Source organism: Dermochelys coriacea, chromosome 11, assembly GCF_009764565.3.
Source record: "Dermochelys coriacea isolate rDerCor1 chromosome 11, rDerCor1.pri.v4, whole genome shotgun sequence".
In the NCBI taxonomy this organism is placed as follows: domain Eukaryota; kingdom Metazoa; phylum Chordata; order Testudines; family Dermochelyidae; genus Dermochelys; species Dermochelys coriacea.
In genome coordinates, this window is record NC_050078.2 from 53,864,381 (window position 1) to 53,881,356 (window position 16,976).

At 35.7% G+C, this 16,976-nt stretch overlaps 1 protein-coding gene across 7 annotated transcripts in view; it reads left to right on the top strand.

The window, feature by feature from the left end:
* The window catches only part of GLS (glutaminase), a 100,414-nt gene that overhangs the window by 29,286 nt on the left and 54,152 nt on the right, over window positions 1-16,976 (top strand). For 5 of the 7 annotated variants that reach the window (XR_006278063.1, XM_038422783.2, XM_043505487.1 and 2 more), the window contains exon 7: window positions 8,429-8,487. Coding sequence is in view for 6 of the 7 variants with exons in the window: in XM_038422783.2 (XP_038278711.1) it covers window positions 8,429-8,487 (59 nt within the window). In the remaining variant the exon portion in view is untranslated. Of the gene's footprint in view, window positions 1-687; window positions 767-8,426; window positions 8,488-10,031; window positions 10,066-15,882; window positions 15,933-16,976 lie in introns of those variants that run through there. The other 2 variants (XM_043505490.1, XM_043505489.1) reach the window with 2 other exon arrangements.

A 16,976-nucleotide genomic window follows, 5' to 3' on the forward strand; every position in this document is an offset into this window, starting at 1 on the left:
ATCATAGAATGATGTGTTAAATTGATTGAAAGAAATGTGATTATGAGTCATCCTCTCCATTCTCAGAGAATTTGGTGCTAGTGCCAGATACAAATGCTGGTTGACTTCCAGATAATAGAAGCTGAAGATGGGATTGTCTCCCCACAGATTCTCTAACACTGAAAAAGTGTTCTGCTTCTGATTCAAAACAAATGTTGTTTGAAATAATTTGGGTTTTTTTTGTTTCACAAGAGTCTTTAATCTAAAATGATTCTGTATAATTTATCTAGACTTTTACTGTATATAGTAATACATAAGCATAAAAGTGCCGTTTTTTTTAAAAACTGTGCTAAAATGTTGGAAGGATGACTCATTTAACCTTGGAGGAAACACTGGATTTTTGTCTCTGAAACAAATATTTCTAGTGGATCTTGCTCAGTAAGAGGTCAGACAACATTTCTGTTGCCATGGTACTGCAATTAATATTTAATAGAATTTGATCATGAAAGATGTAACCCTTTTAACCCAAAGAACATTGTCTTGGTTGAGGAATGTATTTAATTCTTACATTTGTCATACCAAAAGATGAACATGAATTTTCTATTACTGAGATGTGGAAATTAGCATTTTGTTCCATCGTGCATAGTGTTTTTTTGTTTTGTTTTTGGGTTTTTTTTTGTTTTGTTTGTTTGTTTGTTTGTTTGATAGTGTCCACAAATCCTGAGGTGGCTGTACAAACATAAAGGGGGAGGAGCGGTCTTTGCCTTGGAAAAACTCTCAATCTAAAATATAGGGATGTTACTGAAAATCAGCCAGCTTTATGTTGTATCATCAATTTAGCGTAGTTCTTATTGCTGCACAGAAGTTACTTTTTTTCTTTTAATACAGGTTTAGAACAAAAAAAAATCCAGTTATATAAGAAAATTAATTACTAGTCTTTTTTTCATATTGATATAAATAGTTTAAACAAACAAGAGCAAAAGAATTGTAGAGTAAGAGAATCTTTTTTTTTTTTTTAAAAATACTCTACTGCGTCAAATTAACTGAAAATGTGTGGCATGTATATTACAATGTTGTTTTTCTGCTGGCTGACATAAAGCTAAGGACAGAGGCAAAATAACAGTAAATTACAGAAGTTTGCCTTTCGTCATTGAAATGCAAATCCATAGAACAGATGCTGAGAATCAGGAGCTAGGCAGACAGTGTAGTTGCATAGAAAGAAGGAATATTTTTTCATATATAATGTTTAGCTATAATTTAACCCATATGTGTCATCTGGGTGCGGCAGAGCACCTGGCATACATTTGATCTTTCTTGAACACGTATTCATCTTAAATTAGCAGGTTTGTAAACAGAAGTTATACAATTTATCCTTAAGGACTGGGGGGTTTTATATTTCTCCACCTATAATGCTAGTGTTAAGAATCCAGCTGGAAAGAGGGACAGGGAAAATTGTAAGTAAAACAGGAGAAAAACAAAAACAAACAAAACAAAACAAAAAAAACCTCTCTAAAAATGAATTGAACAAATTTTTCTAAGGATAAAAATGTCACCATTAATTGTTAAGGTATCTTAGAAACTTCAAGGGCATCCGGCTTGGCTATATCCCCTTTGGATAACGGGGAATATCCTTTCTTCAGAAATAGAAATCTCTCATTTTTAGCTCTGCAGCATTGTGAAATATCCCACAAGCCTTCTCCTAAACCACAGGAATGAATCCAGAACTGTCTGTCCATCCTGCATCTCAGACCACTGTAGTTTGGTTTTTTGGGGGATTGGGGGGGACACATTTCCATGGCGCGTATGTGTGTTTTTTTGTTTTTAAGCAAACAATTAACCTTGCTGTTTGAAGCAGATCAGGAATTTCAAGAGTTAGAATGTATCTCTGGACTACATAATAATGGGCTGACTGCCGGTGAGATGTTTTTAAGGGACTATTGAATGGCTCTGCAACTTGTTACACTTGTCACCAAGTATATGGGTGTGTATGATATGTACCTCTGTAGGCAAGACTCCCAAAGTTCAGTCTTTAATTATATATGTCCTTTGCCAATATAAAAGTGACTAATTCTTGGTAAATTTTGTATGACTTGTTCATACATTAATATGCCTTAACTGCGCAAGAGAATGGCGAGAACTGCTTATCTTTATACTTGCAGAGGGAATGTCCTTAGCTAAATGTTGAATTGTGCTGGATACTTTGACATCCTTTATTAATCATTATAGCAGGTCAATACATGAAATTGGTTGGAATTCGATGCTTAGCAGTAGACATATAGACTTTAAGGTCAGAAGGGACCCTCATGATCATCTAGTATGAAATCCTGCACTTTGCTGGCCACTGAACCTCACCACCCACTCCTGCAATAGATCCATAGCCTCTGGCTGAGTTACTGAAGTCCTCAAATCGTGATTTAAAGACTTCAAGTTACAGAGAATCCACCATTTATTTTAGTTTAAATCAGCAAGTGACTTGAGCCTTCTGCTGCAGAGGAAGGCAAAACAAATCCTCCCTCACCCCCGCCTGTGTCTCTGCCAATCTGACCTGGCAGAAAATTCCTTCCTGATTCCAAATATGGTTATCAGTTAGACCCCAAGCATGTGGGCAAGATCCACCAGCCAGACATCTGGGAAAGAATTCTCTGTAGTAATGCAGAGCCCTCCCCATCTAGTGTCCCATCATCAGCCATTGAAGATATTTGTTGCTCGAAGTTGCAGATCAGCTATACGCCATTGTAGGCAGTCTCATCATAACATCCCCTCCATAAACTTATCAAGCTCGGTCTTGAAGCCAGTTAGATTTGTTTTGTTTTGTTTTGCCCCCACTGCTCCCCTTGAAAGGTTGTTCCAGAACTTCACTCTTCTGATGGTTAGAAACCTTTGTCTAATTTCAAGCCTAAACTTGTTGATGGCCAGTTTATATCCATTTGTTCTTGTGTCCACATTGGTGCTTCACTTAAATAACTCTACTTCCTCCATGGTATTTCTCCCTCTGATGTATTTATAGAGAACAGTCCTATCTCCCCTCAGCCTTCGCTTGGTTAGGCTAAACAAGCCAGGCTCTTTGAGTCTCCTTTCATAAGGTAGGGTTTTCTGTTCCTCGGGTCATCCTAGTAGCCCTTCTTTGCACCTGATCTGGTTTGAATTTCTCTTTCTTAAACATGGAAGACCAGAATTGCACACGGTATTCCAGATGAGGTCTCACCAGTGGCTTGTATAATGGTACTAACACTTCCCTGTCTCTACTGGAAATATGTTGCCTGATGCATCCTAGCATTGCATTAGCCTTTTTCACAGCTGCATCACATTGGTGTCTCATAGTCATCCTGTAGTCAGTCAGTCTAGTCTTTCTCCTCCTCTGTCACTTCCAACTCAAACACCCCCAGCTTATAGAAAAAATTCTTGTTGTTTGTCACTAAGTGCATGACTTTGCACTATTAAATTTCATCCCATTTCTGTTACTCTAGTTTACAAGGTTGTCCAGATCATGTTGTATGATTTTCTGGTCCTCCTCTGTATTGGCAATACCTCCCAACTTCATGTCACTGCGAATTTTATTAGCACACTCCCACTTTCTGTGCCAAGGTCAGTAATAAAAATGTTAAATAAGATTGGTCCCAAGACCAATCCTCCATCATCAGCTTGAATCCTCTTAGAAACTCAACCATAGTTTTCACCTGCATTTCCAAGCCTCAGATCTTCTCTTCCATCAGCTCTGTCAGACGGCACCTAATGAAGCTCTTCTCAGGTAACTGCTCCAGGATCGTGTACATTCAGCAGCTTCCACATCTGGGCATCTTCATTGTCTCTTCCAGTGATTGGGTCACAGCCACTGTTGTTTCTGTGTCTGTCATAGCCTTCCCAAGTACCGGGGCTTGCCTCATCCCGCCTCCTCCATCAGTATTCCCACTCATACTCCTCTGTTTACAGCTCTGTTTGCTGGATCTTGTGGATTGCCATATTAGTGTTCTCTAAACCAGATTTTTTCTTTATCCGTAAGCTCTTCTGCTCCTGTAGCACTTCTTAACATGGTTTCGCTTGAGTGCAGAAATTTCACTAAGGTAGGGAATCCCGTGGTAATTTTAGGTGTAACAGTTGGCTTATTTTTCCTTTGGTTGAGACATTTTCAAGTGACCTCTTCAGACAGAGGTTTGCCAGTTAGATATGATCCATAGTTTTATATTTAATAGTGTTATATTTTTCTCTGCTAACTTGGGATGCAGCCATGCAATCTTTAACTTATGCATGCGCATAACGTTACTCATGTATATAGTGTTTGTAGGGTTTCATCTTAAATTTTAGAATTAAGATTTCTTTATCATGTTTACTCAACTCATTACTACACAAGAACTAATATAGTGTCATATCCTTGGTATCGTTCCAAGTATGTAAGTGTCTGTAGTCTGAGCCAAAGGCAAAATGATTCAGCTGTTAGGTCTAAAAATTACAATAGTACACCAGCTCAATATTTATATGGCATAGTATGCATACTTTTAATAGGCATTTAGTATTTAATGCTAATCTGATAATCATAAATAACCTGAAGCATCAATATGCTCTTTATTTAAATATAATATAATCTGTATGCATCTGACAATGGCTATGAAGTACACAAAGATAGTGATTCACACAGTAGTGAAGGTAGCTGAATTTTCAGTAGTTCAGTATTGAATTTTCTCCATTTTGTCATTTATATCACAACTAGTGTTGTTAATGTGGTGTTTTATGTTAATCCACTCTTTAAAAAATTCTGTCCATAATGATGTGAGAACTCTCATATAAGAGAAGACATTGTAAGTAACACTCTAAGAATAAAAAGCTAAAGAACTCCTTAAATCAAGTCTGTGGAATACAAATTTTTTCACTTCTTCTCCGAACAGTGGCTATTGGATGACTTATTTGGGCTTCCTATTTGCACAGTTTGCTTCTTCAAAAATATTTTGGTGTGTTCTGCTCATAATTCTTTGCACTAATAGAGCACCTTTCATTTAGGTATCTTAAATTGCTTTACAAAAGTGTGTATTATCCCTAATTTACAAATGAGCAAATTATTGCACAGGGAGGACGAGTGAAGTTTTTCCAAGATATTATAAATCTTTGTATTAGTTGAGATTAGTGTGTTGGTTTCTTAATGCTCTGGTGCTAGATACATGCACATTGGGATGTATATTTATAACTTAGGGTTTACTTCACTACCAGGGAGATTAACGCTGCTGCAATTGATGCAGCCGGTGTCAATTTAGAAGGTCTAGTGAAGATCCACTAAATCGACAGCAGAGTGCTCTCCAGTCGACCCTGGTACTCACTCTTCTCGGAAGGGGGAAGATAAATTGACCAGAGAACAGGGTGGATAAAAAATCAATGGTTTAAAATAAATAAATAAATAAATAAATAAATATATATATATATATATATATATATAAATAAAAATCCAATTTGTTTAATTTAAATCGGATTTTTTGATAAAATACTTTTTGAGGAAAAACCCTATCTAAAGATAGTTTTAATTAAGGTACATTATAGCTCAAAGATATCTCATCATGGAATATGGATTATAAATTATAATTCTTTAGTATGAGACAATATATTCATGTAATGTTTAAGAAAAGTTTTGTAAATGAGTTCCAATAGTTCATGGATTAGGGACCCAATCTTATGGGGTTCCAGGGGCTTCTGTATAGATTATTTAGGTTAATCTTTCTATCTACCCAATGGGACTGAGTGTTTAGTCTAGAAGATACCATCAGAGATGCTTAGTTTTGCAGTTCTCAAACTGGGGATTTTTGTCTCCAGAGGTAACATGTTAAACAGCAAAAATGTTTTTAAATAAATAATATATAGAGGTGAGAAATAACAGACCTCATCTCTGTTGTCCCTCTGCAAATTTGTGTACACAGAGTCAATCCCTTACCCCTCTAAAACTACAAAGTTTCAAAAAGTTCAATGAATAGAAAATTGTTAGGGGCGGAATAGATCTGGACAAGGAGAAGTCTGGAGTTAAATGTGAGAAGCAAGGGAACTGTGCTTGTTTTATTAAAGTATTATGTGTTTGCTGTTGAAGAAAAACATCTAGAATACTTAACGTTGTTGTTTTAGTTAAATAAAACAGTTTAAATGTCTTTCTGGTGATGTTCTTCTCCTAATACAGCATGGCAAGAAAATCCTCCGAATATTAATGATTAACCTGTTGAATTGGAGATAGTTCATCTCCCAATGACTTCATAAATATCTGCTTCAATTACCTTTGGTAAATTAAATAACAAATCAATCATTTATTTTCTGATATAGCTGTAAAACTAATCTGAAAAGCTTTCAAAATAAATCACTGTTTAAAAATTTATAGTGTGTACCTTCTAAAAATGAAACCTACATCTATTTCTGAGTTGTGAAGAATATGATTAAGGTTATAACAACCTACAAGAAAGCACTTTTATGTAGAAAAGCATGATTAAATCGAGTCTTTCTGACTAGTGATTTAAATCAAATCCACCCAGCCAGAGAATGTCTCCTGTCAGTGCAGCGCAGTGCAGAAGTTATTCACATAGCTGGAGTACCGTAACTTAGGTCGACTTACCCTGGTATGAAGACAAGCCCTTACTTAACAGGAGCCGTACTTATCTGTCAGTTACACCTGTTTGTACTTGGTTAAACACATGTTGTGGACTTTATGGAAAGCTTCTTTTAAAGGCTGAAAGTAAAGGCCTGGCTTGATCCTTGAGAGTATAGCACTAAATGCTTACATGGGTCTTCTTGCTTCCTGAGTGAAAGGACTGTCGGTGTGAACAGTCCTTGTGTAGGACTCTCTGCACTCTTCTTCCTGTCTCTTCCCTTGTGCACCTGACCAAAGGCATAAAATGCCTTATATGTTTTGGGAAGTGTGACATGTATTTGACCTGAGCCATGATCTTTTCAAATATACATATATATAGTCTGTGCAGGGGTTGACCTTCTCTTTTTCTACTTGGAGTTTGCAAGCCAAATAGCTAGGGAGTCAACACAAAAAGGGCATAAGGTCAACAGAGGAAAAGCAACTGGGAAAACTGGCAGAGAAGAGATGGTGTAATTTGAGTTTACTAGGGGAAAGGTCTGTGTTGCATATGGAATAATTGTATGGATGTAGGCCTGAACAGTTATTCCAGCAATGCAACAGTAATGAACCATTAGAATAATAACTTCACTGTTGTACAGTATGGTTCTCACTGAGGCTCCGTTGTAAATACACATTCCTCCAATAAACAAATGATTCTTCTCCTATGGACTGCTTATTTACTTTGATCTGCATGACCATGTTAGAGAAAAGAGAATCCATGATGGATTGAGGGAAAGAAACATGCTTCTTATATGCTGGAATGTAAATATTGTACTTGCTCTGTATGCTGAAATGTAATATAAAACAAGCTACTACATGAAATTTTAGTTTGTACTGACTTCGCTAGTGCTTTTTATGAGGCCTGTTGTACAATGCCCTCAGGGGTACATGTACTGCTGGTTGAAAACCCCTGCCTTAGAATTACTTTTTGAGAAGCATTTTTAGTATGGGCTCCACTGGTTTTATTTAGTGCTAATTTTTATTAGAATGGCTTAGTATTTGTCTAATTCAAGTTAGAAGCTTACGTATGTTATGTCAACTTAGTCTGTATGACACTCGGATTTAAAAATTAAAAAAAATAGGCTTTTGTTCTGTCCAGGGTATTAACATACTCCCTTTTGAAACTAGTATCAGTAGTACATAAATGCTCTCATGAAATGTGTGTGTTAGAATAAATTTAGACAAGCCTTCCCTGCATGGTTAGTGGGTTTATAAATAGTAGGAAGCTAACAGCATCTGCCTGTTAAGGATTTTAGTTCTCTTACAGCTAATTAAGAGATTCATTAGTAAAATCGACCATGCATGTACACCACTTGGGTTTGACATTTGCTTGGGAGACTTTGGGTTCATACATGAATTAATGTGTTGTTCATCCACCTGTTGTTTCCTAATATAATAGTTAATGTACAGATAATGGATTCGTTATTCAGTTAAGACTATAAATATAATTCAGGACAAGTTAGGAATAACTTTTTCACATAGCTGTTTCAGAACACTGTATGTAGTAGAATAGTAACAAATGAAAATTACAAATTCAGAATGTAGAGGCTGCAGTGTTGTAAAGTCAGCTGGGGATGTCTCGCTTCATGGAGGGAAATATGCTATAGTTCTAGAGTGATGAATTTGTAAATACAAAAAAAATGCACTACATATTGCTCAAATATATAAAGTTGGATTATAGTATTGTAATTTATTATTACAATCAAATAAAACAGCCATAGCTTCAAGAAACTTGTTGTATAATTTTTAACTCAAATATGTGTCAGCTGACTTGGATTTTTTTTTTTTAATTTTGTTTAAAACAAGTGTGAACTTCAGCCCTAAGGATGTATATGTAATTGAAATTTTCTTATTTCACAGACAGGCCTCACAATCCTATGGTGAATGCTGGAGCAATTGTGATCACTTCCTTAATCAAGGTAAAACGTTCACACTTAGTTTTGTTTTGAGTATTGCATTTGAATGTGGAAAATTAGCTTAGCAGTGTTGTACATTTGATGTGTGTGCACAGATAAGCAGTCTAATTGGAATTTAGTAACTAGTGTACAGAAGCATGCAAACAAGCTTTATAACTTGCAAAGTATACACTTCAAAACAACGGTAGTATTAAAACTTCCATTAATGAGATTTCTGAAAGAGAGAGACCATGATCTGACCCGGAGTCATTCAGTTGAAACACTGTTTAGCGCTTCTTCTGTTTTATAATTTTATTTTTACTACTTTACCAATCTAGTTAGCCTCTTGTATGCTGAGCGAAGCAGACAAATAGATAAGATTGACTACTATCTCATAGAGAGATTGTTTAGTGCAATTTTGTTATGAGAAATGTCATTTAGTTGTCGTCAGAGGCTGAGTACATCCTCAGAAATGCACTAAATTTTCTCTCGCCGAATGATTTACAAGTGTGCTCCTGGACTTAGTCTTCTGTCTTGCATAAAAGTACGATAGGATTTTTTTTTTCCTTCTGAGGTAAAATTAGAGTGTTTTACAATTTAGCTATCATTTATAGGAGCTGCACAACTAAATTCCATGCTCTTATATTAAACTTGTTCATAATTAATCTCCTGTGTAGCTAAATCATTTATTGAGTTATTACTTTGTATTTATTATTACTTTGAACATAAAATATCCACTTTCTTAAATAAGTGGTTGGAAACTAACAGCTATGCATGTTTCCTTGAGTAAGCATTAGATTACATAGCAAATATTGCCCTGTTAGGCCATGATCTTGCATAAATGCATGTTTGTTTTTGAAAGGCAGGATTTTGCCCTTAGTATGGGTGTGCAGGTGTATTGTTAAAGTTGTAAATGTAGATTGTATGGTGACTTACTCAGATCTTGTCTACTATCTTACATCAGTATAACTTATGTTGCTCAGGGGCATGAATAAGCCACCCTCTGAGTGACATAAGTTATACCGACCTAAGCTCCGGTGTAGACACCGCAATGTGAGTGGGAGAGCTTCTCCTGCCAACGTAGCTACCGCTGCTTTTCAGGGCTAGAGTAATTAAGTTGAAGGGAGAGCTCTTTCCCATCGACTTAGAGCGTCCGCACTAGCAGCCCTAAAGCGGTACATCTGCGCTGCTGTAAGTGCTGTAGTGCAGATGTAGCCCCAGGGTTAATCATACCATTGCTGCAATCCTTGGAATGAAAATCTAGTTTTGTAATGGTGAATCGCTATCTAGAAGTTACTGATTTTTAGTGAATATTTCAGTCCTCCATAGTTTTGATGTAGGAAAATTTAAAACTAGATTATGTAATTTTTCCAAGCATGACTTCTTAATTTCTGTTTACATTGTGTTCATTACATCCAGAAACTCATTTAGCCTCTGGTGTATTTCCTAGCTCCTGCCTGCAAAGTGTTAGTTGTGAAAGGTTCTTTCTTATTTTTCCATCATGATTTTCTGTTTTGTATTAAATAAGATGTAAAAATTCCTGCTTAAAGACATTTATCTTTAATAGCTATAGGTGAAAGAAAATGGCCATAAGTAAGACAGGTAAATGTACTCATGATTTGTTTTTCTAAAGGTTGGCTGAGCATTGAAATTCACGTTGGTAATAGTGAGTTTTAAAATCTGCATTTGTCTAAGCTGTCAAAATGTCACTTATTGGCCATTGCTCTCTGACAAAAGCACAGTGTGTGACTATTTGGAAGACACCGTGTAGAGTTCTTGATAAATGGTGTAGTTAAATTGATTCAACAAATCTTAATTTTAGTGCATGTAACTGTGATATTTGTTTTAAAAATGCTGTAATGTTTTTATAGACCAAATTGCATTGAACTGACATGTTTGCCTGTAGTAACTGCACATCTGATAGACACATACCATACTATCGCTTCATTATTTGTTTTCACAGTGACAATATCTAGATCCTTTCATGTACTGCTTCCTCTAAAATGCTATTTAACATTTGAATAACTAATAATAAAAGTGTTACTTTGGGAAAACTACCGGTATATTCGGGATAAACAGGTACAAAACATTAACTAGTTATATTTTGTGCAGATAACCTATAGTCTGCAATTTAGCTGTCTTACATATGAATTATAGAAAATTTGGATAGACCACTGGCGAACTTAAGTTTGGATATAAACTATATATACAGATTTATCATTATTTTCTTACACACTGCTAAATTAAAACCATATGGTGCCCTCAGTTCACATGCATTCACTATCATTGGGATCCATGGGAATTGCTCATATTTATTGAGGACCATGCATGGCTTTTGGAATCCAGCAGTTAAATGTCTTTTTACATTATCTTAAATGTGATCAAATATATGAATCTTATAAAATAGTTTTATCAAATGCCAGCATGTCAAGAAGTATGGAGAGACTATTGCTGTATTTTAAAATTCTGACCAACTTTTACCTTTTTGGTGAAACTATTACTTCAGTTACACTTAAGAGCTCCTTTATTTGATCTGTTAATTTTCTGAACAATTAAATTAAAGGTATTCTAAATATAAATAAAATACACTACACTGGATGTATCAGTTTTAAAAAAAAAAGTTGGGTGTTGCCTCATAATTCTTGTGCAAATTATCATTTAATACCTATGATAGTATGGGTACTCGTAGCGTGCAGAAAGTATCTCAAGGTGAATTTTTCACTGGACAAAAGTTGTTGCTGACATAAGTATCTTAAGGGGAAAATTTCTGCCCTTGGGATCATACACAGCATTCTGACTACAGTTGTAATTATACATAACTTTGAAAAGAATACGAACTTAATATGTAATTGGGGTTTTATAATTAATTAATTAATTACTTACTTACTGTTAACTTTTCATATTGGTTTTTCTCACTAAGCATAACTACATAATGTACTTTTTAAAAGCTTGCACAACAGCCCAGCTTTAGTACACCAGTAATATACTGGTGTATTTAAAATTTGGTATCTTAATTCCAGGCTCTATTCTAACTGTACTTACACCCCACATAACTATTTCAGAGATTTAAACCATGTAAAAGTGCTTTCGTTTGGGGGTTCTAAAGGTTTTTCCTCCTGCTGACTGGATCTTAATAAAAAGGCTTTTAGACCATTTCCCCTCTCATTTATGGTTAGGCAGCCACTTCCCCTTACATGTACAATAACATAACATTATTGTGGTAATTACAGCAATTGTTCACATGGAAAAGAAATTTTAGGAAAGTATTTATTATCATTTTAGCTGTCTTCAATGAAATACAACACTTTGAAACATGGAGATACAGCACCATGTAACCAGCCAGTTTTTTGCAGACTACCAATGGTCCAGTGTTGTGGGGAGATATATTTATCTAGTATAGGTGACCCTGTCAGTTATTTGATCTGCTGTTGCCATCTGAGGCCTTGACCCTGATTGTCAAAGCTCCTAATGTGTAAGCATTTAGCTATATCGGTGACTCATCTCCTTTTATAACGTACCAAGACAGCTGTACTTCTTCAGGAAAACAACACATGGAACCCAGGACAAACCTCATGAGAGCTTGAGAGGAAGAATGGATCTTTCACTAAGGGAGTGGGAGAATATGATGGCTGTGGAAGGAATTGCCAGAGGAGAAGAAATTGATTCAGAATCTGACCACAGAGTAGGATTGCCAGGTGTCCAGTTTTTGACCAGATCATCCTGTCGAAAAGGGACCTGGGCAGTTCTGGTCAGCACCGCTGACTGGGCAGTTGAAAGTCCAGTTGGCTTGTGGCTGACAGGCTCCCTGTCCCAGCTCCCAGGAAGCAGCTGGTATGTCCCTCTGGCTCCTAGGCATAGGGCCGGTCATGGGGGCTCCATGTGCTGTCCCTGCCACAAGTGCTGGCTCCGCATTTCCCATTGGTCAGGATCTGTGGAGACTGTGCCTGCGGACAGGGGCAGCACGTAGAGCCCCCTGGCTGAACCTACGCCTAGGAGCTGAAGAGATATGTCACCGCTTCCTGGTAGCTGCCTTAGGTAAGCGCTGCTTGGAGCCTGCACCCCTCACCCCCTCCTGAGCCATCTTGCACATTCCGAACCCCACAGCCCTAGCTGGAACCCTCACCCCTGCCCACACCGCAAGCCCCTGCCCTAGCCTGGTGAAAATGAGCAAGTGAGTGAGGGTGGGGGAGAAGGAGTGATGGAGTGAATGGGGTCAGGACCTCACAGAAGGGGTGGGGCCTCGTAGAAGGGGCAAAGCCCAGGGCAGGGACAGGGCAAGAGAGTTTAGTTTTCTGTGATTCGAAAGTTGGCAACTGTACCACAGGGCATGTTGCAAGACCCTCTCTGTATTGATAAAACTTTCCCGCCATAATGGGAAGGACTTAAATGCAAAAAATGTAAAAACAAAAACATCTTTAGTAGAAGGTTCTGCAGTTAAGGAAAGGAGAAGAGTTGGATGCTCCATGAAGTGCAGTTCTCTCTTCCAGTTGAAATGGGAAGCATTTAGATACTATAGTAATGAGTGCTATCAAAAGTCCTTGCGGGGGAGAGGGGGAAGTTGCTAAGAATTATCAGCATAGGGGTAGAAAATAAAGATCAGAATAGTAGTGCATGCACATCCTTAGCTAAACTTATATAACCTTGCAGAAGGATAAGTTATGCAATTAAGCTGCTTCAGACACTTTTTGAAACTAAGCATATAAATTAGTGTCCTCCAACAGTTCTACATCCTTCATAGTATTCTGACATTGCCTTTGTCGTGAAGTGCTGTGACTCTCAAAATAAATGAGACTGCGAGTAAAGAGAAATGTGGCTGACAGTGCCATGGTCCTGTTGAGTGCCAATACACAACCTTTAGGTTCATAGAAGTTTAAAGATGGTTTTCATACTCCATCTTCATACCACTTGATAGGAAAAGTCCCTGCTTTTCACCCAGTATATCTAATAGTATAATTACATAAGCACATGCCATCTTTTTTCTTAATTTATCTTCTGGTTGTCTGACACTTAAATAGGTGTATGCATATGAATTTGAAAACATGTACCAGTGTGATTATAGAAATGCCCAAGATTTTTATTTCCTCTTTTACTTGGGTGTTGGTTCATGCTATTTTACCTCTCGTCCATTACTCAAACTTGTAGGATTTTTCTTGTTTCTCAGTTCTTTATATTATCTGATTCAGTGATTTGTAAATATTCACATTCTTTTGCCTTTGTTTTTTATTATGACCTATTACAACTGGAGTAAATTTCACTTAATGTTACACTAGCTGGCATAGAGTCTGTTCTGTAATGCACAGTGTCCCAAATTATGTAAAGAATTTATAATCTCACACAGTATTCAATACTTACATAAAGGACACAAGAAAATAGTTTATATATAAACATATATAATTTTAAGAATGTCAGTATTGTTCTTGGTGGATCAAATACTGTCTATGACATTGTGCCCCCAAGTATTTCAGAGGTGAAAACATTATGCTAAGCAGCCAAAACACCAGTTTTCACAGCACATGCACAGATTAACCAAAAAAAGGGTGTAAGTACAGAAAGCTAGAATAAAGTCATTAAGAGGTAAATTGATGTATTCAAATGAAATAAAATTGCTGCTGTATTAAAATCATGTCAGTATTTGTGTTTTCTGGGGGGCTTTATAAAATGTAATCCTAGCATTCTGCTTTACTGAAATTTGTCAAATAAAGTTCACTCAAGGGTGCATTTTATGAAGCTCTAAATAAAACTGTTAGGTATGTTTAAGCATCTTGCTATATTTTTTCCGCATTGGGTTGCTTTCAAATTAAGAAATTATTTTGATTACATTATCGTCTAGTCAACTACAACTCAAATGTTAATAAAAAGTTGCTTTTCATTAAGTCAGTTTTACGTGGATTTATTATTGCATTCCTTGACAAGTATTTACAGCACTCTGTTTTGCTATGTCAAATACAGAGGAGAGGCACTTGTATTCATATGCTCTACATATTATGGGAACAAAATGCTACCGTCTTATTCAATTATACCAAGTTGGAGAATGTTTGTCTTAAAATAAGAACAAACTTCCACAGAATAATTTAATTGCTTTTAGAAAGAAAAAATAAGAACACCCCACCTAACTAAAACCTCAACCTATTTAGAAACCACTAAGGTCCTAACATAAATTGACAAGCAAAGAAATTCAAAGTTAGGATTGCCAGCCATAACTTTTTCATTGTGTTTAAATAAAAATGCATATGAGTTTTAAGAACTGCATGTCACAACTTTGAATTGCCTAGCTCTCATCAGATTGATTGTCTTAGCATTTTAAACTATTTTGTGTTCATTTATAAATGTTTATTCATGTGTATATACACAACTGCATATACAAAAATATACACACAAGCATGTCTACAATAAGTGTGTATATGTGTATATATATTTTAATATATGTAATATTAGTGTTTCTGAAGATGTTGCATGGAATATTTCCTTTCATTAGCATTTCTAGATAGATGGATTGCTTATGAAGCTTTTAAAAATATCAATTAATTAAAGCCACAAACTGGAAAACCAGCCTAAGGCTAAGTCAAATAAAACTTTAGAGGCCAAAAGCTGCCCTGGCTTTCGTTCTTTAAATTAGCAAAAATATCTTCAATATTTCCATAGAAAGTCAAAGGTAAATTTTAGTATCTATATTTGAACTTCAATCATAAAATGTGTTGTCTCTGTGTCCTGTTGATTTAGAAGGTGGGTGGTATGCTTCCTTTGACACTACTGTAGTTATCAACACATAATGGAAATAAAACTTTTTGTTCTTTTTCTGAATTATATTGTGTATATATAGGCTCCGATCATGCAGTCACTTATGCATGTACTTTAAGCATATAAGTAGCCTCATTGAAATCAGTGGGGCTACTTGTATGTTTAAACTTAAGAAAGCATATGTACAGGATCACGTCCTGTACATCAGCTGATCAACATGCTTGTTAGTACCTATATACAGAAGATGCTGTGTAAAAGTGATTATCTTCCCGCAGTGTGAACTCAGATGGTGCTTCAAAAAGACAAAGAGAAAAATGAATTTTTTAAATGCTGGAACGAAAATAGTTAGTACTCGTATATTAATCATACATCTGACTTTTGCCCATCATGTTTATATTTTGTTAGTAAAATCAGTTTAATAAAGTGTAAAGGATTTTTTCACTTGGGCAAGAAAGAACCGAAATACTGTGTATTTTTGTTTTTGCACAAAGCATGATCTTTCTCCTCCCTTTTTTTAACAAAAGCATAACTTATTTCATTTTATTTTAAATGTCTAACCCTATGATTATTGATGCAGCATCCCATAACTAATGCTGACCCAATTTCCCAAAAAGATGTTCATTGTGCATTTAAAAGGTTGAAAAGGTTTTTGTGGTTTAAATGTTGTTACATATTTTACAGCATTAGGATCTATGGAATATTTTGACAACTGCAACAGTTCAATGAAGTTGGTAATTTCTTTTTTTAATTATTTTTCATTGAACAGATTTGGCATTACATTTTTAAGGCTTGTATTCTGGTATATTATACAAGACATTTTGATGAAATGTATTGTGAATTTTTTTTAGCATACCTGTTTGTTATATATTGTCTAGCTAGAGATTATTGGCTCCAAGAGTAAGATTATTATTAGCTTTTATTTTATAAGCGTAAGGGACCATTGGCACATCATTTTGGCACAGCAGTGTGGTATTCCTTTCAGCTAGGAATCGTACACGTGTGACTGCACATTCTCTTGTAGATGAGTTGATGCGTAGGGCTTCACAGGTTATGTGCAACACCTTAATCCACTTGTAGAGTGGGAAATGAAACTGGCTTTATGCATTTCATTAAGTAAAATGCTGGTACATGCAAAGCTTCCGTTTTTTTTGTTTTCCCTATACTAAACATAGTGTGAGTAATGTTTCTTGATTTGTTTGAGATAATACGCTAGCCAAAAAGATTTATCTAAATAGAATATCTTCAATACTGAAGTGGTTTATAAAACAAACCTCTGATGTATATTGTCTATTAGTTTATATGATTCCAACTGATATGATTTCAGATTTTTAATCTGTTGTTTTATGAACTTAAATTAAAATGAAGCTGCTTGGCTGTTTCAAAACAAAGTAAAATGCATGAGCTTTTTTTATTTTTTGGGCCCCCCATAAGAATTTATGGCAGGTCAGTTATCAGAAATTGAGATAAGGGCCAATATATCTTTCACTGGCATTTACCAAATTTAAGAAAAAATCCTTAAGAACTAATTTTAACAAAAACATTGCTAGCAAAATGTTGATGTAGTTTTAGTGTTTTGTCACTTGAGGTTTTAAGATTCTAAAATTGTAGCTTTTGAATAATACCGTATTTTGCTAACCCAAATAATCAGTTTCTTTATATAGGTAGGATACTTATCTTAAATTAAGTGAAGTTATTTTTATAGTAAAGGTAACACTTTATTTTAAGTCGTCCATCTGAATTAAATTTTTAGCATGAACACTAACCATAGGAAACAA